Source organism: Typopeltis vanoorti, chromosome 3 (assembly GCF_054136105.1).
Source record: "Typopeltis vanoorti isolate ZY-2024b chromosome 3, IOZ_Tvanoo_1.0, whole genome shotgun sequence".
Classification (NCBI taxonomy): Eukaryota; Metazoa; Arthropoda; class Arachnida; order Uropygi; family Thelyphonidae; genus Typopeltis; species Typopeltis vanoorti.
Window position 1 is genome coordinate 55416848 of NC_143551.1, and position 21985 is coordinate 55438832.

The 21985-nt window shown below is 35.9% G+C and overlaps 2 protein-coding genes across 5 annotated transcripts in view; one reads left to right on the forward strand and one right to left on the reverse strand.

Moving 5' to 3' along the window:
• LOC150108164 (CDK5 and ABL1 enzyme substrate 2) overlaps positions 1 to 4489 on the reverse strand; it is a 272612-nt gene extending 268123 nt beyond the window's left edge. For all 4 annotated transcript variants that reach the window (XM_090390623.1, XM_090390622.1, XM_090390621.1 and 1 more), the window contains exon 1: positions 3881 to 4489. In XM_090390623.1, coding sequence (XP_090246749.1) covers positions 3881 to 4191 — 311 coding nt within the window. In that variant the 5' untranslated portion in view covers positions 4192 to 4489. The remainder of the gene's footprint in view (positions 1 to 3880) is intronic.
• Positions 4490 to 4769: 280 nt separating this feature from the next.
• Positions 4770 to 21985, forward strand: part of mib1 (E3 ubiquitin-protein ligase mind bomb 1) — a 515003-nt gene continuing 497787 nt past the window's right edge. Inside the window, exons 1-2 of the mRNA XM_090415624.1 lie at positions 4770 to 4977; positions 20729 to 20900. Of these exons, the coding sequence (XP_090271750.1) occupies positions 4770 to 4977; positions 20729 to 20900 (380 nt within the window). The remainder of the gene's footprint in view (positions 4978 to 20728; positions 20901 to 21985) is intronic.

A 21985-nucleotide genomic window follows, 5' to 3' on the forward strand; every position in this document is an offset into this window, starting at 1 on the left:
AACCTTGGGAGGACATATGGGAGTCCCACCAGAACATCTGAGCTTGGTGGTGGAGGATCGTGACCATTGGAAGTTCCTCTTGCAGATGCTGCCCCCACAACCCAGTCAGGAAAGCTGGGCCTTGAAGATGAATGAATGAATAATCATATATGAAATAACAAAATGTTCGCTAAGACTTTTTAATTTACTTCACTGCAATTGTTGTCCCATAGAATAAAATTTTTTCAGTAGTATTTATATTTTCCACAAATATGATCTAGGTGTTCAAGATAATTATCAAAATTTTTTTCTTGTTTATTTAACAGTTGTACACCTACAAGTAGTAGTAGCCTTTTTTTTAATTTTTATTTTTATGTAGCTTCCACCCACAAAAGGTTAATTTGTAAACATACAGTACATTGGTAAATGTGGGTGGGGTAATTTAGTAATTTCTTCAATGTCTCCACTCCAGTATTACTCTAATCCATTCCAACTCAATATACTCCAATTAGTTACTTGTAGCCTGTGCTGTATGGGCAAACTAATGCTAATGTCAGTAAGTTACATTTGTTTAGAGTGTCTACTGTCCAGACAGTACAGTCAGTTGCTGTGGTGCTGATATAGTGTCCAGGATAGCCCTGGCATTCCACTCCCAAGCACAGCCATTGCTTGTCAGTCAGTGGACATCCATGTGTGGCTCCATGGTGGATGGGGAGCTGTGGTGCCAAACCAAAAACCCCTCGAGCAGGAATTCATTTTCAAATGTTTCAAGGGCCCTAATAAAGTCTCAACCAAGTACTGATACCATAGATACAGCATTTGGTAACAGAAGTAAGAAATAATAGATATATGATACTAGTAGAAATATACCAGTGTTTTAAATCATCCACACAACAAGTGAAAAGTCAATATGGAAAGGATTTAGAAGGATTGTCAGGATTTCCCAAAACTGTTCAGAAATTATGTTCTGGTGATATTCTTGTGGAAACATCATGTCAGTAACATCAATGGTGGAATATCAATCACAGTAACATCCCGTAAAACACTCAATTCTTGTAGAGGAGTGATATCAGAATGGGATCTTCTTGATGTTCCTGATAAGGAGATATGACAACTGCAGGCAGCTGAGTCAAGGCCAGCACGCTCTGGCCTTAATAGCACAATCCACACGCAAAGTGAGGAGTGCCTGATTTTCAAACATGTTTGAACTCATCGCAGCATTTAAAATCATTCCAAGCTCATATTAATTTTGATAATTTTTCATGGAACACTTATTCACTTTCTGCAGAACACAGTTTGGGAAACCCTGGTGTAGAAGATGATGGTAGTTGCAGTTCGCTGTAACTAGTGAATTGGGTGGTGGAGAAGGAGAGCTCTAGAGTAGGTGCCCTCCCTCGATGAGTATTTGGACTCCTTGGAGGTGTCACATAATAATAATATAACTCATTTACTGTAGCCTGAAGTGGCTCGAAAAAGTTCCATGTTTGATCTCTAACAGAAAAAAAACTGAACCCCAGAACAGGGTTTCTTGACTATGTAAAAAAAGTTAAAAAAATAAATAAATAAAATTTTAAAAAATAAGAAAAAAATCCTTGGCTCATTCACAAAACTAATGTACTAGTTCTTTCCCAACCTGTCACTCATGGGAATCACATGTTAAATTAACATACTATATTAACAAAATAGGCCTGTGTAGCTCAGTGGAAGTGGCACTTGCATCCTCTGCACTAGACCGCATGAAGATATAATTCGAGTCTAGTTGCAGACTGGAGGAACTTTTCCTAAGCCTTTCTTCAACTGGTTCCCAAGTTAGTCAATCTCTGTCATGGGTAAGTGGGTTTTTTATCCTGTAAATGCAAGAAAATCGACCGTAGAACCCACATTATTTCAGACAGTAACATATCCTGGTACCAAGAGATGGCAGCACTTGTTTGCTGGTCTCTTCATCAGTGGCTGCCTATAATTAGTGATAGACATGGGCCAGCTATCTCCGATTAGCTACTGGTGGAGATTGAACTGCCCACTCAGTCTCCAAAAGCTAGGTAGGGTTTAAAGGACTCGCTTATTCCCTATAAGGGAATAAAGGAGTAGGTGAGACAGTTTTAGACCTATATAACTTTTGGAGACTAAAGTGGGCCAATCTCCACCAGTAGTCAATCAGAGATAGCTGGCACAAGACTATGGCTATTTCCATTCAAGTTATCCTCAATATTATTAATATACAAATTAAATAGCCATGAACCAAGCACAGAACTACTAGTCACCTACATTTTCTCCGATTCTGCTCCACCATATACTATTCTTTGATACATCCATCTCTTTCTGTATACACTACATTCCTTTCCATGTCCCAACCACCTCCATTTGATCTAGTTTATTTACCTGATTTATATTTAACAGATCTGTGAAGCTTAATATCCATTTTCTATCTCATATTAAAAAAAAAGCATGCAGCTAATTGCTAAAAATTATCTCATAATAATTCAGATTATAGTTGTTTTATTCAGAATAACACTTTTCAATGTTAGTACAGTTGTAAACATGCCTATATAGTAAACAATAAAAACAACGATGCAATCAACAATACCTTGATTATATATTTAGTCAAGGTATATAATCAAGGTATTGTTGATCAACAATACCTTGAATTGTTGTAGGAATTGAGGTAGAACCATGTAATTCACATTATTCTACATATTCCCCATGAAGTGTATTACACTTGTTACAATGCTCCTGTATCATTTGCAATCCTCCGAGGAAAAAAGTCTTTCCCTTGTTGCACAAACCAGTCCTCAGCTGCAGATATGACTTGATCATCTGTGGTAAATTTTGTTTCTTTCAAGTGTTTCTTTAAATTTGGGAACAGGAAATAGTCAGATGGGGGGGTAGGTCTGGCAAACAGGGTGGGTGAGGTAGAAACTGAAACCCTAAGCTGTTGGGTTTCGTGAACAATGTGAGCAGGTGCATTGCCCTGCAAAAGCAACACACACACACACACCTCTGCTCAGTTTCTCACAGCATTTTTCCTTCAGTACCTCCTTCAATTCCTTCAGAGTTGTGGAATAAACTGCTGCTGTAACAGTTTCACCTTTTCTGAGAGAATGGCAAGAACATTCCCTGCTGACTTTTGGGTATGGAACTTCTTTGGCAGCAGAGAACCTTTGTGTCTCCACTCCACTGACTGTTTTTTTATTTTATTTTTTTTCCTTTTGAGTATAGTATACTGTATAGAGACCACATATTTAGTAATGAGACCATATTTAGTCTCTTTAGCAGAAGTCCAATGAATAATATTATACACTTATGATATGGTCTTAGTGTAATGCTAAACAATGGCATATGAAAAAAATAAAAAAAAAGGTAAAAACAAATACTGTAACAACTGCCATTTCTGAATATAAATATAAAATGACTGGCTATAAATTATTACTATTAAAGAACATCCATTGCATCAGAAGACTCATTGCAGAATGTTATCTATTAAAAAATAAACAAGAGATAACTGTGGACAATATTGACCCATTCAATAATTAAAACAAGACCAAAATTTGTAATTATTAATGCAAAAATATTACATAATGTAATGATGCCTCATGGTGTACCAGCATATGATACCACTGGTGACATGCATACCATATTTTGTGCAAGTCTGATTTGAATGAAAGTATATATGCACATCATATCCTGCTTTCCCTCTGATAGCCATAGTGGGTCCTACCACAAATAGGCACATAGGAGATGGATGATGATAATAATTACAACTATTATATGTTATGATAATAATAATAATAAACTATCTGGTTTAAAATATTGTAAAATGTGATTTTTTTTAAATGACGTTTCTTTAATTAATATTAACAGTGTATGTTATGAATCTTAGATAAAAAGATAAATAACATGCCTGTCTTTCTCTCTTGAGTGATGTCCATTTTCGTACTGTTCACTAAGCAACGGGAGATTCTCTTCACTATCCGAATCATGTGGATCTGAATGATTTGTATTTATCTCGGTTATGTGCTTTTGGTAATTCTGATTTCTTAGGTCAGTTCTGATGGTCTTTGTCTTTATACTGTCTCCAGAATCACTGTTATTATGAGAAACAAAAATTTTCATATTAGTATCTCTGTGTGTTCCATCGAGTGAAATATTAGAAAGAAATGCCAATGCGGCTAGTCGTCGGCGGGAATGTTGTCTTTTCATTACATTTGCCATAGCTGATTTCCAAGATCAAAAGCTGACATATTTATTTTCAAATTCCTGTTGCACGGAGTGGATGAAGGCGTTTTTCTGCGAAGTTCCGATTACCTTGAAGCATCTGTAGTTCATCTGGAAGTCCAGACTATAATATGATTGCAGAGCTTGTTTTGAATACGACTTGCACCTACTTCCATGTACAGCGCAAGTTTTCATTTCTCTTTATAATTTAAAAACGGCGACTCTACTATTCAGGAATTCTTAATCCAAAATCTATACAAAAATTACATGTCTATACATACATACAGTCAATAAACTTGACCCATATTTGACTGTTATTTACACGGCTTTTATAATAGTTTCTGAAAGTGGTCAGTAGAGGGAGATAGAAGTGAAAGAAATCTCGAGTTGTGACGCGAGATTTAGCACTTCGAAAATCTTGGTGCTGTTTTTGTAGTATAGTTGTTAGTGAGTGTTATTTTTTTTTCATTGTGTTAATGTTTTGAGTGTGTGCATTTTAAGAAAATTCATGGAGTTCTTCATTTAATTATTTTGATATGGACCAGACTGCTGCAGATGGTTGTAGAGGGTCGAGAATGAATGTCATGGAAGGTGTTGGTGCTCGAGTGATGCGAGGACCCGACTGGAAGTGGGGGAAACAAGACGGCGGAGAGGGTCATGTAGGTACAGTACGGAATTTTGAATCACCTGAGGAAGTTGTGGTAGTTTGGGACAATGGAACAGCTGCTAACTATAGATGTTCTGGTGTTTATGATCTTCGTATTATAGACAGCGCGCCAACTGGTAAGCAATCGAGTGGCCTCTCCTGGTTACTGAAAATGAATAAATATTCTCTTCATTCCCAATAAAACAAAATTAGCCATTTTATGTTTATTCAAAGTAACTATGCATATTATTATTTCTTACCCAGAACAGTTATTCTCACCATGAATATGAAAGTGTCATCACATCTAATTAGGAAAACACTAATCACTTTTGTCATCCTACAGTTATTCCCATCCACTTTATCTAGTTCATATAAGGTAGATGAAAATAAGTAGTACCTTATCCAGCGATATAATTTGTTTTGTATTCATTAATAATACAGAGCAACAAATATCACATAGATATTTATTGTGTATAGATAAAGAAAGGCCCATTAAAAGATATTAAAAATATCACAGTATGAAATTGTATAAATTAAAACCCTTCATAACAACATAACTAATAGCATGCCTCCCCCCCCCCCCCCTTGGTTGGAAAGACCCAAGTTCTAGTTCTATCTGGGATGAAAAATATTGGCTTTTCATTTGACGGTTAGTTGGTGAGTCTCATGTAGAGGAAGCAGAGTTTTTCTTATTGCAAACTAGCCAGAGGACATGTGCAATTATCAGCTAACAAATGCCTGTAAGGGTGATGACGATTTATTTATTTTTTGTTTTTTTTATTGGCTCAAGGACAGCAAAGGTCATACTTCAGTACACAAGGCAAGACAATCATAAGCATCCATGTCTGTAGTGGGATTCGAACCTGTGATCTGTTGGTTGGAGAGTGTATACACTACCCACTTGACCAACCAGGCTCGCATCTGTTAGTGTGAAGATCAGAGTATAATTTTACAAAAGCTACTGCCTTTCAGTAACAAATCACCTAAACCTTGTGACCTTCTATGTGTCATGTGATTGATGTTACCAGAAGAGATATCATTTTATGTGACACCATTGTGAAGATTAGAAAACACGATAGATATGAAAACAGTATCATGCTTCATAAAAAAAGACAAAAAATACCACAAAACTTATGATACAAAACACGCCAATAAACACATAATATATAACAAATTCTGTTAATTTTTAACAAGAAAATAATAAATAAAATATAATAAAAAAAAATCACAAAGCAAATATGTAGGATCAAATATCACTTGTAACACCAGACTTATAAAATAAACAACCAATACAGAAAGTACTTCAAGATATTTGTTTTGTGTTGAGTTAGGTAAAATGTCAGGAGAATGTAGAGCAGAAACAGCTAGACAAAATGAGAAAACATCTATCAATATCAACAAATCCCAACACAAATATTAAGAAAAAGAAGATAGATATGAACTGATAACATAGAAAACAGCCATCAACATTACTGTAACAACACTAATAAATGCAAGAGAAACACAAGAATTTACAGAATTCAACATAATAATCTTGGATTATGCAAAAATGAAATCTGCTAAGTCTTTTGAACTTTATTTGCATGTGATTTATTATAGAGAGTTACAACAGAAAAATAAAATTACAAACATAAAATAAAAATGACATATCAAAGTAACACAAAAACATAGATAATAAAAAACCGACCATAAACACTTACCAAGAACCAAAACAATATGGCCCTTTCAAAACACATCTGCAACAATACCAGAAATGCTTGTACCAAAAAACAACAATACACTGCCAATACTTCTGTTCCTCAAAAGCTAATGTGACCTTTTAAGTCGGTAAAACCAATACCTCACCACCCCTTCAGAAAAAAAACAAACAAAAAAACTACAAGCACAAAAAAGCTAGTACTAGAAATGTGGGCAACCAGAACCAAACACTTCTGGCTTGTATCCCTTGAAAGCTAACCTCACCTTTTAGATTCAGTGAAATGAGTATATTCTGGTGTATGAGGTGGAGGTGAGTAGTCTATTACAAAACCTCAATGTCAATACATCCGTGGAATTGGATGGTACACCAGCTTGTGTCGTACGTGAAGCGGCTAAAGAATTGTCAGTACCCTTGACCATTCTGTTTAATCTGCGTCTCGGGTCTGGGTTAGTCCTGAGGGGGTGGAAAGAGGGGAAAATAGTTCCACTGCATAAAGGAGGTTCCAAGACTGCTGTTGTAAATTACCGACCGATTAGCATATCAGGAATCGTTGTCAAGGTCTTGGAGAAACTAGTCAAGAGAAGAATACAGGATTGGATAGATGAAAATGGGATACTGTATGGGAGACAACATGGTTTTGTGAAGGGTAAATCATGCCTCAGTAATTTGCTCACGTTTTATAACACAGTAATGACTGAACTGGATAAGGGTAATGGGTTTTCAGTGATTCTACTGGTCCTTGTCAAGGCCTTTGATAGGATACCACATGGAACTCTAATCAGTAAACTGGAGCAGATGGGGATGGATATAGGGTTGGTGAGATGGAGAGATACCAGAGAGTGGTTTATTCAGGAGAGGAGTCCAAAAGACGACTTGTGACTAGTGGTGTGCCGCAGGGTTCTGTTCTTGGACCACTACTTTTCGATTTGTTCATTAACGATATAGGAAAGGATATGAGAGGAAGTGTTCACTTGTTTGCTGATGATGCAAAGTTGGGTAGAGCAATTGTGAGTGCACATGATGTCAAAATTTTGCAGGATGATTTGGATAGTTTGGAGGACTGGGCTAAGGAAAATGGATGTTAATTTAATGTGGCAAAGTGTAAGGTTATGCATTTTGGAGTGAAAAGATTAGCAGCAGTATATCACATTGGTGGAACCGTACTCCAGGAGATTGATGAGGCCAGGGATTTGGGAGTTTTGGTGGATAGGGAGTTGAAGTTTAGGGGACACATTGCAAAAGTGGCTAAAACAGCTCATCAAATCACTTGGTTACTGAAAAATACTTTAACGAGCAGAGACAAACAAGTTATTGTTCCTCTATATCGAGCCTGATAAGACCCCATCTGGACTACTGTGCCCAGATATGGGCGCCAGGGTTTCTTCTTGATGGGGAGGAGGTGGAGAGGATCCAGAGACGAGTGACCAAGATGGTGGCAGGTCTGTGGAATGAACCTTATGAGAACAGATTGAAGATTTGTGGGGTGCAAAAATTGGTGGAGAGGCAGAAAAGGGGTGATATGATTGAGACATTGAAATTACTGAAGGGTTTCTATAAGATTAATCCAGAAGATATTTTTGAGAATAGGGCTGGTGGTGGGAGGACTAGGGGCCATACATGGAAGCTGGGCAAAAATGTGGTTAACAGGGGTGTTAGAGCTAGGTTCTTTACTTGGAGAGTGGTAAATGAGTGGAATAAGCTGCCAGAGTCTGTTATGGGTGCTATGACCGTGAACGAGTTTAAGGCGAGGTATGATAGATACTGTGTGAAAGATGAATAGTTGTTCTTGACATAATGTTAGGGCCTCCCTGGATGAGTCTGTTGACTCCTTGGAGTTGCCCGTAATAATAATAACTGTTCCTGCTAATACATAATAGCAGTATCAAAAATGTGGACATCAGGAACCAAATGTCTCTGGCTTGTGGCTCTCAAAAGTTAACCTGACCTTTTAAAGTCAGTGAAACTGATGTATCACCATCCATATGGAAACAAAAACAGGCACAAATAAAAAAAACACTAATGTCAGAAAAGCATCTACCAAAAACCCACAAACACACTATCAAAGGCCTCTGGCCTAGTTCTCAAAAAAAAAAAAAAAAAAAAATGCTGACCACTAAGAGCATGCTTTTCTTAAAAATTAAGAAACTTCAGCTGATTATCCTGTCCTATCCTCATCCATCCTAGGATGGGTTGAGTCCCCTCCCCCAATGAGAGGGTTACTGACAAATTAATGCAGCCGGTTCGTCACTCCTTTGCTGCATCCCCTAAGGTCATGACTGTAATCCATGTGTGTTCACAGGGGCAGTTTGCCTGCTTGTAGGAGGAAAAACCCCAGATAAACTGGGAAGAAAAAAACCATGCTGTCCATGTCCTAACTTGGCTATGTCTGAGAAAGATCCTTAAGCTCCTCATGTTGATGATGGGAATTAAACCCAGGACACTCCTTTCCCAGGCATATGATATCAATAATAATAAAAAAAAGACAAGAAAAATAAACACAAGAAACAGGATATCACACTTCTCAAAAACCAGAAAAAGCTGATTAAAAATTAAAATAAACATAGGATGATAGACTTTAAACTAAAAAAAAAGAAGTTCAAAACAGTTTGACCAACTCATTTCCAAAAAGACTACTAATAAAATTCACTAAAACTGAATGCAAAAAAAAAAAATAACAAGACACCATTGAAAACACACTTCAGTAAAAATAACATAAGTACCGATACTATCTTTCTGATGACATCAGTCATGTGATACATATGTTAATTGTTGTTTTGTTGATTTCTTGGCTTTTTAAAGTAAAACCTGCTAAACCACTAATAGACTAGTGTGCAAGAACATGAATCATTAACTGAGCATATAAAAAAGCAAGCACATCAAGATTAGAAATATTATTATTCTTATTACGAGACCTTCAGGGAGTTGGTGACATAATCTGGGAGGGCATAGATCATCCACACTGGCTGTCATACCCTTTTTTCAATTAATTCACACTGCCTATGCTCGCCATGTCAAAAGAAAATCCATTTTCCAATCATGCAACACTCCATGAGAGAAAAATCTAGCTCTCACTTTCGTTACTGCATTATTATTATTATATCGGTGTATCTCCATTGAGTCAGAAGACTCATCATAAGAGATGTTATTCACAAACTAACCCTTATGTGCATAATACTTGTCATAATTCTTGAACTCATTCACTGATGAAGCACTCAATGACCTCTGGCAACCCATTCCACCCATTCACCAACCTCCAAAAAAAAAACATCAGGAAACTCGCAACCAATTCTGGCAATCCATTTTGCTCACTCACTACACAAAAAAATATAGTCTGCACACTTTTACTAACCACACTCTTGCACAACTTCCATGGGCTACCCCTAGTTCTCTGACTATTTATCATATATTGAAAAATTTCACTTGCATCAATTTTATAAAACCCCTTTAATATCTTAAAAGTTTGTATCATGTCCCCTCTTTACTGCCTATCAACTAAACTTTGTAACCCACAAACCGTCAACCTATCCTCATATGGAGTATTCCACAGACCTGTCACCATCTTGGTCACTTATCTCTGAATCTTTTTGAACACCTCCTGGTCCCAAGAGACCCTTATCTGTGCGCAATAGTCAATATGTGGCCAAATCCTAGCCTTATAAAAAGGGATAATAACTTCCTTATCTTTACCTGTTAGTGTGTTTTTCAATATCCAAGTAATTCGTGAGCTATTTTACCAACTTCTGCAATATGCCCTCTGAACTTTAACTCCTTGTCTACCATCATCCCCAAGTTTCTAGCCTCATCAATTTCCTGCAAACCAGTACCATCAATATGATACACCATATGTAACATTTTCAACCCAGTGTGCATAATCTTACATTTTGCAACATTTAATTGACAATCATTATCCTTTGCCCACAATGCCAATTTGTTTAAATCACCCTGCATGATATCTACCTCACCTTTATTAACTGTTGCTCTCCCCAGTTTTGCATCATGAGCAAACAACTGAATATCTCTCTCTTAAAACTTTCCCTATGTCATTAATATACAAATTAAAGAGTTGTGGCCCTAGTACCAAACCCTGAGGTACTCCACTAGTCACCATCATTCTCCTAGACACCACTCCACCATATATATACTACTGTCTGGTTTCTGTCCTTCAGCCATCCCCTTATCCATACTACTGGCTGCATATCCATTCCCATCCTCTCCAGTTTTTGTGATAGTTTTCCATGTGGTATTCTGTCAAACACTTTGGCAAAGTCAAGCAGTATCATTGTGTAGCCATTTATCTAATTCTGCTGTCACTTTATTATAAAATGTGAATAAGTTACTAAGACAGAACCTAGTTGAAAATATACTGCATTGTGAATGGAGAACCTATAGAACAAGTAAAACATTTCAGCTACTTAGGCATGATTTTTAGTGAAGATGATAAATTAAATATGGAAATAGACAACAGAATCAACAAAGCTGATATGGTAGCAGTGGCAGCCCGTAAAGTTTTAAGTGGGGGTGCTGCCTATACAAAATAATAAAAAAAAAATTATTTTTTTCCTAATCAGTAACCAGTTTATTAATAAATAAATCTACAGATTTATTTATTAATAAATTGGTTACTAATTAGGAAAAAATAATGATTTTTTTAAATTTTGTATAGGCAGCACCCCCACTTGAAACTTCATGGGCTACCACTGTATGGTAGGAAGTCAACTAAATAAATTTATATGGAATAAGAGAGAAATTAGCTGTATACAAGATAGTGTCCAAACCAATTTTAACTGATGGATCTGAGAGTGGGTTAGAAGTAAAACGCTTGACGAAAGACTAGAGACTGCAGATATGAGAGTCCTGAGAAAGATTAGGGGCATGAACAGATGTCATCAATGGCAATATCATATTATAAACAAGGATATTAGGAAAGAACTTGACATTGTCAGCATCCAGGAATGCATTAGCAGAGCTAATCTCAGTGGGTGTGGTCACTTAAACAGAATGGGAGAGGAAAGATTAGCAAAACAAGTGTTGCAAGGTTGGCAGGAAAAAGACCTAGTGGAAGACCAAGATATAGGTGGATTGATACAGTAAAAAGTGCCATAGAAGACAGAAATATAAGACCTGATAATATTGGAGTCTTGACAGGTAACAGACTGATTTGGAAGATTGTAGATAGGAAGTTAGTAATGATGTAAATTTTTCTTGTAGTACTATCATATCCTGTACACTCCTAGAGGGTATATATCAGGATTTTGATGAGGACGACAGGACCTACCCTTTACAAAGCCATGCTGCCCACTATAGAGTATGAGTATCACATCCTTATCCACCCACTGTTGTATTTTACCTTTCACCAACTTTTCCAATACTTTAACAACCACTCCCAATATATTAACTACCTCTATCTACCACTACCTCTGTCTTTGAGCCACCTTTATGCAATGGTAGTATCTTACCCTCTTTAAACTCACTTGGAGCCCTGCCATAGCTGAGACTTAGATTGAACAACTTCGTCAGAGGCAATTCCAATTCTCTTTCACACTTACGTAGTACATGAACTGATATGCTATCCAATCCCACTGCTGTGTTCACATTCTTATTTTTTAATATGTTGAACACCTGCTGTTCATTTACCTCAGTGTTGTTATGCATCTCTGTAACATTAGCAACTGTAAAATCACCACCTGGATGATACACCTTTGCAAAATGATCACTCAGCAACTCAACTATTTCTTAAATATAAAGAGCCAATAGGCTTCATTTCGGTGATATAAACATTATTTAAATTAAGGGGATATTAAAACAATGTGGGATTTAATATCCCCTTAATTTAAATAAATCAACTATTTCTTTTGGTTCAGTCACCTTCCTACCATGAGCATTGTTTAAAGTCATTCTACAATAGTCATTTTTCCTCTTACTTGCTACATAACGAAAAAACTCTTTTGGGTTTACTTTGGGCTGTTTGGCTAATTCTCTCTCTCATAGTCTATTTGGCCTTCCTTACCATACTAGTCACCCTTCTTTCTTGCACTTTGTATTGCTCATGAGTATGCTGATCACTTTTTTCTTTATATTAACTCCACAATGACTTCTTTTTTTGCTGCTCTCCTGTTATATCCCTACTCATCACACTTAAATCCAACTTGCTTTATCCTCCTGACCTTGGGTATGCAGTCTTATACTGCTACCCTCATGCCGTGTAGCTTCTCAAGCCATGGTACTGTTCCAAGATGACTCCTGAGTCTCTCATAATCACCTGCCTTATAATTGAACATAAAACCCTTTCTTGACAGAGAACTCCTTGTGTTTGGCAACTTCCCAAAGCAAGACCACATGGTCATTCTCTCCCATTGGAGGCAGAGTGTCTACCTTGATTATGAATACATCTTTTGATGCTATTATCAGATATTAAGTATACTTCTTGCTCATTAAGTATACTTCTTATCATCAAATCTCCATACAATACTATCTCTTTTCTCCCGGTCTCTTGCACTTTTATGCTTTTCTCATTCACTCATTCATGCTGTGTCCTTCCGTTCTACACACCAGTTGTTTCTCCATTCGCCTGAGCTCACATTTGTCCTGTGAATGAGTCCACATAAGCTTGCAATTTCTTTCTGTGCTAGCATCCCATCATCCACATCACTTTCAATTTAATTATTTTTTAAATGCATCCCATGCACTGCTGATATCCTTCACATCTAGTGACTGATAGCATAGGTCAGAACCTAGTGTACTTCTAAGTTAGTCATAATTTTTTGCTTTCTAGTTCAGCATGTAACCTTTTCTGAACTGAACCTCCATTAACTTAGCCATGTCCTAAGTCATTACAGCATGATCACTGTCACTGGCTAGAGGCAGGACAGTCACATCTTTAACTGAAATATCCCTCTGACACTATAATCAGATCTAACACCCTTTGACCTCAAGTTCCTTCTGTCACTTGCTGCTTAAGAAAGTTCTCTAAAAACAATTCAATAATTTGGTTTAATTCTTCTTATGAGGTTTCACCACTAACCAAGTAGCATTTCGGATAAATATGATTATTATTATTATTTATATGGGCAAACCATGGAGTCAAAAGACTCATCGTGAGAGCCCCACTATATCTATTAACATAATACCTATCATACATTTTCATAAGCCTATTCACTGTTAGGGTGCTCACAACCACTTCTTGCAATCCATTCCACTCATTCACTGCTCTCCAAGAAAAGAGTCCGCATACCCTTACTAACCACATTCTTAGACAGCTTCCAGGTGTGACCCCTTGTTTCCCGCTACTGCCCATGTATTAAAAAATTTCTTCTGTGCCAATCTTATAGTGTCCCTTGAATATCTTATAAGTTTCTATCATATCCCTTCTCCTCCACCTGTCAGCTAAATTTTACAACCCACCCTCAATCTATCCTCATAGGGAACATCCCACAGACCTGTCACCAGCTTGGTCACTTGAATCTTCACCACCAAGAAACACATTTGGCCAAATCTGTGCACAGTAGTCAACATGTGGGCAAATCATAGCCTTATATGAAGTTCTTTCCTTCATGCTTATATAAAGTGAATGTGCTCTTCAACTTCCAAGTTATCTTCTGAGCTATTTTGCCAACTCTTGTAATATGTCCTCTGAATTTCAAATCTCTGTCCACCCTTAGATCCCTAGCCTCATCAATTTCCCATAAACTAGTACCATCAATATGATACAAAGTGTTATCTTTTCATCCCAAAGTGCATTACCTTACATTTTACAACATTGAATTGACAACTGTGGCCTTATGCAAAGTTGGAATAAACTATGAGGAGTAGAGCAGATGTTTTGCTCTACTCCTCTATGAGGCAAAGATGGGATGCAGAATTTATGCTTGGTGGGGATATATTGGAAGTGGAGGAAATAAGAGATCTTGGGGTGATGGTGGATAAGGATCTAAAATTTAGAGGATGCATTGCCAAAATTGTGAGGAAAACATAAATTCTGGGAAAGATGCAGAGAATATCGACATGTAGAGGTAAGAAGATTCTGGTTATAAAGCCTTGATTAGGCCACATATGGACTACTATGCACAGATTTGGTTACCTGGTTTTCAAAAGGATGAAGAGATGTTGCAGAGGGTCCAGAAATATTGAATATGAAGAAAGACTGAGATGATGCAATTTGTGGAGTCTAGTGGATAGGAGGAAGAGGAGGTGATATGATTGAGACATACAAGTTGTTAAGGGATTGCTATAGGATTGATGTTGAAGAGGTTTTTCATAAAATAGTGGGAGACTGGAGGAAGAACAAGAAGTCATCCTTGGAAGTTATACCAGGGGTTCTCAACCTGGTTGTGGTCACGGGCGCATTGGAGATTGGGGCCACCAATATTTTTTTCTATGAAAATTTATACTTATCATATCAAATCATAACAATTAACAATTAATTAACTATGAAAGTAGGATAAATACACATGTAGCATTTATTATACATCCTTTGTCCAAAAAGAAACCAAACTTTTCGAAAATAGAAGAAATTAGTGGCGCCACCTGTTGTATCTTTTTGTTGTTGAAAGCGGCACCCTTTATTAGTGTTGTGTTAACTGTTTATGACATTTGTTTCATTAGAAGCCGAGTTATAGTGACAGTGTGTTTTGACGAACGGTCGAAAAATGAGTTTCAAACAGAGAGCTGCGATTGACTTTTGTGTTAAACTTGATAAAAGTTTTACCGAAACGCATCAAATGCTTCAAAAAGCATATGGTGATGAATGCTTATCCCATACTCAAGTTTACAAGTGGTTTAAGCGACTTCAAAGTGGTCGTGAGACGCTTGAGGACGATTAAAAGCTAAGCCGTTCAAAAACTGGATGGAGCAAATAACATCCAAAAAGTGTATGATTTCATCAAAGAAAACCCGAAATTGTCCTTGAGATTGATTGAAGATGAATTGGGGATTCCAAAATCAAATGTGCACAACATTTTGACTGAGGGTTTGGGCCTTCGTTAATTGAATTTGCGATTTGTTCCCCACAAGTTGACCCGACGACCAAAAAATGTATTGAACTGAACACTGCAAGGACCTCATTAAAACTACTCGTAAGGACTGAAACGTCCTTGAAACGATCCTTACTGGTGACGAAACGTGGTGTTTTGAGTATGAGCCCGAAACAGAGTGCTGAGTGGAGACCACCAGAAGAGGGGCATCCGAAAAAAAGTCACTTGGAGAAGTCAAAAGTAAAGACAATGCTGATTTGTTTCCATGATTCCAAGGACATTATTATCCAAAGAATTCATTCTGCCTGGCCAAATGGTCAATGGTGAGTTTTATCTCGAAGTTTTGAAGCGATTGATAGCGAGAATTCGTCGTGTATGGCATGAATATCGTGACGACCAACCTTTCGTCAAAACACACTGTCACTCTTGGCACTATAACTCGGCTTCTAATGAAACAAATGTCATAAACAGTTGACACAACACTAATGAAGAGTGCTGCTTTCGACAACAAAAAGATACAACAGGGGGCAAACATTTCTCTTTACTCTGGATAAAACAATAGTCTTCTTCCCAGTCATTGTTGAATTTATAGGTTCATTGTTTTTTATTTGGATTACTCATTTTGGGGAACAATTTTTAAACAGGAGAAAACAATGTATGGTCAAAACGTGCTTACAACACCATTGAAGTGGTGGCACATCCCTCAAGCGTACAGATACAAGTAGATTAATACATAAAACATATGCACGAAATTGGCCTTGGTAACACTCTCACTCAAATACAGGAATTACAAAATGTTCGTAATATAACATAAATGTTAACATTTTTTATGATTTCAATAAATATTATTACTAGGAGAACACTTATATTTTCTAGTTTTAATTTTATTTTTTTCTTATTTAATAATTGACATCAGGTGCATGCAAATAAGTCCCCAGATGCAAATGCACCCATAAGTACAGGGTTGAGAACCGCTCCTGAGCAAGGGAGTGAGAAGCAGCTTTTTTTGCATGGAGCATTGTGAATGATTGGAATGCATTGCCTGAGAGGATGATGTCTGCAGAGAATTTGAACATATTTAAGGCAAGGTATGATGAGCTATGTATATGACAAGGGGCCTCCTAGATGAGTCTTTGACTCCATGTGGTCTTGGGATAATAATAATAAAAATTTATTCAGCTAACTTTCCACCATACCAGCTTTACTTATTATATTGTCTATTTCCAAATTTAATTTGCCATTTTCTCTAAACACTGTACCTAAATAGCTGAAATATTATATTTGTTTTATCAGTTCATTGAAATTGTACTAGAAGTTTTCCATGTTCCTTCCTAATTTCATTATTTTCTTACCAAAATCGTTACAGCTTTAAAGAATAAGATGTGTCCTGAATTTATTTAGGAGTACAACATCATTTGCATAAAGCAAAGAGCTAAGTTTGATATCTCCAATTCTGGTATCAGGTTTAATGCCCACTTTCTTTCATAATGTGATTTGCATGAGGATATGTGTATATCCTCATGAAGGTGACATCATGAGACGCTATAGTGTATGAGGATATGGTGGATGAGCAGGAAGTATATGAGGAATTAAGTAAACTTGATGTTAATAAGGCAGAAGGACTTGATAGTATATTGCCACCTGTCTTGATAGAATGCTTTATGGAATTAATGACATCTTTGCCACACCTGTTTATCATGAGTCTTTCAACAGGGCGAGTCCCAAAGAAATTGTAGTAGGGAAAAATGATTCCACATCACAAAGTTGTGGATAAGATTGAGACTACAAATTATAGGCCAATCTATATATGTGTGTGTGTGTCTGGAGTTGTTAAGGTGTTAGAGAAGTTGGCAGGGACTAGGAATCAGAAATGGGTTGTAATAGTAGCATTTTTATAATTGCCAGGGGTTTGTTGGCAGGGAGTCGTGCTTTAGCACTCTGCTTATGTTAATAATAATCATAATAATTATTATTATGATTATTATTATTAGCCCCATGAGAAGTCAACAACTCATCATAGGAGGTCCTCAATCAGGCACATGCAGCTCATCATGCTGTGACTTGAATGCATTCACTGTCTCCACACCCACCACACTTCTAGGCAGTGCAACTCTCCATGCAAAAATACTACTCCTCATCCCTTTGCTCCCCCTTCCCCATAATGCATGGCATTATATGTCTGAAAGGGTGTGTGTGCGCTTTGCATTGTGGGATACAAAGGCAATTAATGTGACTTCATTAGCCTAGTTGTAAATGTACGTCATGCGCGAATTCCATTTACTTATACTTTTGGATAAAGAATGAAATGAGTGTAATTTCTTGGTAAGTTTAATTTCCTATTTCTGTTTCCTTCATTCACTTCACTGCTACTCATCTTGCTGGTGAAGTCATGTCCTACACATTCTTTATTTGAAAGCAAAACATTTAGAAATAGTGGGTAGGCAGCTGTGCATGACATTTCTAGTTTATTCTTGATATGATTTGTTACTGTCTAGGTTACCAGTTCTATCTTAAACCAACAAACAGAGCTATCTACTTTAATTTGTTTGTTGATTTAAACATTTCGAAAGTATTGTATATACTCAGTTTACTTTTATAATGTGCAGCTGGAAAGTATGTGAATTAATATTTTACATCTTTTGCAAAATACATGAGGATTTTTATAAACTAATATTGGTTATTATAATATGTTAATTATTACTTCATCTTCACATCTCTCTCTCTATATATATATAGGGTCATTCCATGTGAAATCAACAAGTTAAAAATTACATTGAAGCTAAACAATTCTACTGGAATAAAAAGCCAAAAGGTTTCACTTTGGTGATAAAAAATTATATAAATTAAGTGGATATTAAATCCAACATCATTTCAAAGCTGAATGCAGAAACTATGAAAGTTTCATGCGAAAATTGACCAGAGAGCTTTGCAGGAATACACTCGCTGCCATATGAGTTGCCCTAGCCAAACCTAATAAGAAGCACACACACTCAAAGCGCCCGTATATTCGCCTCCTATTGGTCCATTTTGATAAGGTTTCACTAATCTGACAGCTGTTTACAGAAACTTTCATAGTTTATGTATTTGTCTTTGAAATGATGTTGGATTTAATATCCACTTAATTTATATAAATAATTCTATATTTTGATGAAAGTGAGTTACTTGGCTACCCTTTCCTTTAGATGAAAGAGAAAAATATTATTTTATTTTATTTATTTTTAGTAGTTTTGGAGGCTTTAAAATTAACCGCAGCTTATTTCCAGATTGTCTGATTTTTTTTTTTTACTGCCATTTTAATACTTAAAGTACTTTGATTTTATATTTGCATTTTCAGATAAATAAATTTTTATCAAGATGGTGGCCACTTGCTTTGGGTGTCACAAGTGCTATTTTTATCCTTTTTGTAGTTTTGTCCCTAAGTTGAACCCACAGGTATGATGTTTCATGCATTTCATTTATGCATGTAACGGAATATGTATGCACAAAATTACCTTGATATACCTACAAAATTACCTACAAAAAATATTGCCTCAGTTTGTAAAAAATTAAAAATACCTGCCATTGGAGACCAAAATAGTTATGTAGGAGGGATCAAATAAAAATTGAAATATTTGTGTAGTTTTCTGAAAAATCTCCTAAAATGATATACTCAAATAAAATCTCAAACTTTTTTGCAATGAAATGTTGGGATTTTAATTCAATCAACTTTTCCATGTGCAAGCAAATACTCCTCCATAGATTTTACCACAGTGATAATTTCACATCTGCCAGTTGATAACTATTGGTCATATTTAATTTCAGGCAACATCTCATGCATGTCATAATTTTTTTATTTTTAATCATTCATTCATTCATTTATTTTTTGCTCTCTCACTTTGTTGTTGTCAAATGGCACACCAATCATGAACTTCAAAAAGAATTGTCTTGCTACGTGGATGTACGAAATATGCTGAGATGACACAAAATATTGTGGCATCTCAGCATTGTTTTTTCAAAAGGATGTCAGGTTGAATAAATGAAAATAATGGAATAGGATCATTTTTGCTTTATAGCTGCCTATCAAGAGTATCTGAAATTTTTATGAGATATTCTTGATAGGCAGCTATTAAGAATATCTTCATAGTCAGCAATTTTTAATATTTAGCAAAACTTTAAGGCAATTTTTTGTCATAGAAGAAAGGATTTAATCAAGGTAATATTTTGGCATACAAATTTCACTACGTGTATTATTGTACAAAATATTATACTTATGAATTCACCTTAGGGCCTACAGGGTATGCCGGCTTGGTTGGCCGAGTGGTTAGTATATCCACTCTCCAGCCAAAAGGCTGCAGGTTCAAATCCTGCCATGGGCATGGATGTTTGTGATTGTCTTTGGAAATACTAGTGGTGGTGGTAGGCAATAGATGGCATTGGTGTAGTTGCAGTTAGTTATAGTTGGTGGAGAGCTGTAGGGTAGGTGCCCTCCCTGGATGAGTCTGTGGACTCCCTGGAGGTGTTACGTAATAATAATAACAATAGGGTATACTGTACAAAATGGGGGAAAAGATCACTTGAAACACTTAAAGTAGGCAGCTACCAATTTGTAAAAAATACTTTGTCTGAAAATGCAAAATAAGAAATCATAAACAGTATACACCTTGAGCATTAAAGTAACAGTGAAAAAAAATAAAAATCAGAAATTGGAGACAGTGTAGAAATAAGCTGTGATTAATTTTTAAACCCTCTGAAATTTTAAAAATTCTGTGGATCTGCAAAATAAAAATAGCCACTATACTTAATAGCATGTCAGCAGAAATTTTGAAAAATTTCTGCTCTCGAAACAATAGGGTGGACACAAAATAACTCACTTTTTCACAAAATTAAAAATTATGCAGATTAACCCTCCCCCCCCCCCCATTATTTCACTTGAAGTAACCCTTTATAGGTCTGATTTCCAAAAATATCTAAATCAGTATTTATTACTCCCCTTTCCCATTTTTCTTTGAATTATATATTTTTTTCACTTACTGGTGAGAAATTTTTCACAACATAGCTTTCAATTTATTTACAAATAAAACTCAATATCTCTACCAAAGATATTTTTAATTCTTTGGAAACTATGAATATATGTATATATTGCTGATTTCAAACACTCTGAATTGATCTTGATTAATTTTAGGTATCAGACATGAAGGAAGTGTGCGATTTTTATTTTATTTTATTAATAATTGGTAATAGGTATCAGGCATGAAGGAACAATGTGTGATACTTGTAGGCAGCAACCCATTTTTGGTATTCGCTGGAAATGTGCTGAATGTACAAATTATGATCTCTGTTCCATTTGTTATCATGGTGACAAGCATCATCTGAGACATCGATTTTGTCGTATCACCACACCAGGCAGTGAAAGGTAATAATAATAAAAAAACTTAATTATTAATTGATTTAATATGTATGTATATTTCAAAATCTGAAAATAGATCCTCAGAAGGCTTTATACTTTTTCATCATCTGATATGTATTTTCAAGAGATGTATAGAATACTATGATAGCACTACATAGTTAAGTTTATATTATTACTAGCATCTTTTTAACAGTTTTCTTCCAAATTGATTTGTCAGATCTCTAATATTGTCATATCTAAAATTTTGTGTTCTTAGGCACTATGAGGAGCTTCCATCACTTGAATTCATTATCTTCATAGTCTTCTGTTTTACTAACATTCCCTCCATCCATCTGTTTAAGTAACCATATTGCATCACTAATGATGTCATTTCCATTCTTATATCTTTATTTTTAATGTAATTTTGTATTGTGTTATCTATTTACTCTTCTATTTTTTGTTGGACTCTCAAATCTGTGGTCTCTTACTATTCTATTGATTTTCCTTTATTCAACTTTCAGATCTGTAAGTTAAAACTAATTTGAACACTTTTAAATTTCACTTTTTAAATTTAAAGATTACTGTTAATGTAGACATTTATAACAAATGCAATAACACAGTAAATTTTTATTGTTATTTAAAATTACATATTTTGAATATGACTTTGGACATTTAATGGCAGATGCCAAAGAAAACTAATTCATGCAAAGGAGTACTGGACGGCTGCATCAATCAAGACCCAGAGTGAGAAAAACCTTAAAGTTGTACTCTGAGTTTTAACAGTCTATTTCCACAGAAGGAATTACAACAGATCTTCAAAACAAAGGCTTCAACTCAGTCAAAGTTAGCCACATGAATAGGGCAAACAAAACTCCATATCCCCTTATACTAGTCGAAATAAGCAAGGATTAACAACACACACACATGTGATCTTCAAACAATCTGCTATCTGGTTATAAAAACAGAATCCCTGAAGCATAAAGCCACTATCACACAAATTGATGTCATCGATGCCAACGTTTTGGCCACGCCCCACATTGTTGCAAAGTGGAGTATTGATGCAAGAAATGTGGAGATAACTATGCATCTGCCTCCTGTAAAAAACTAAGAAC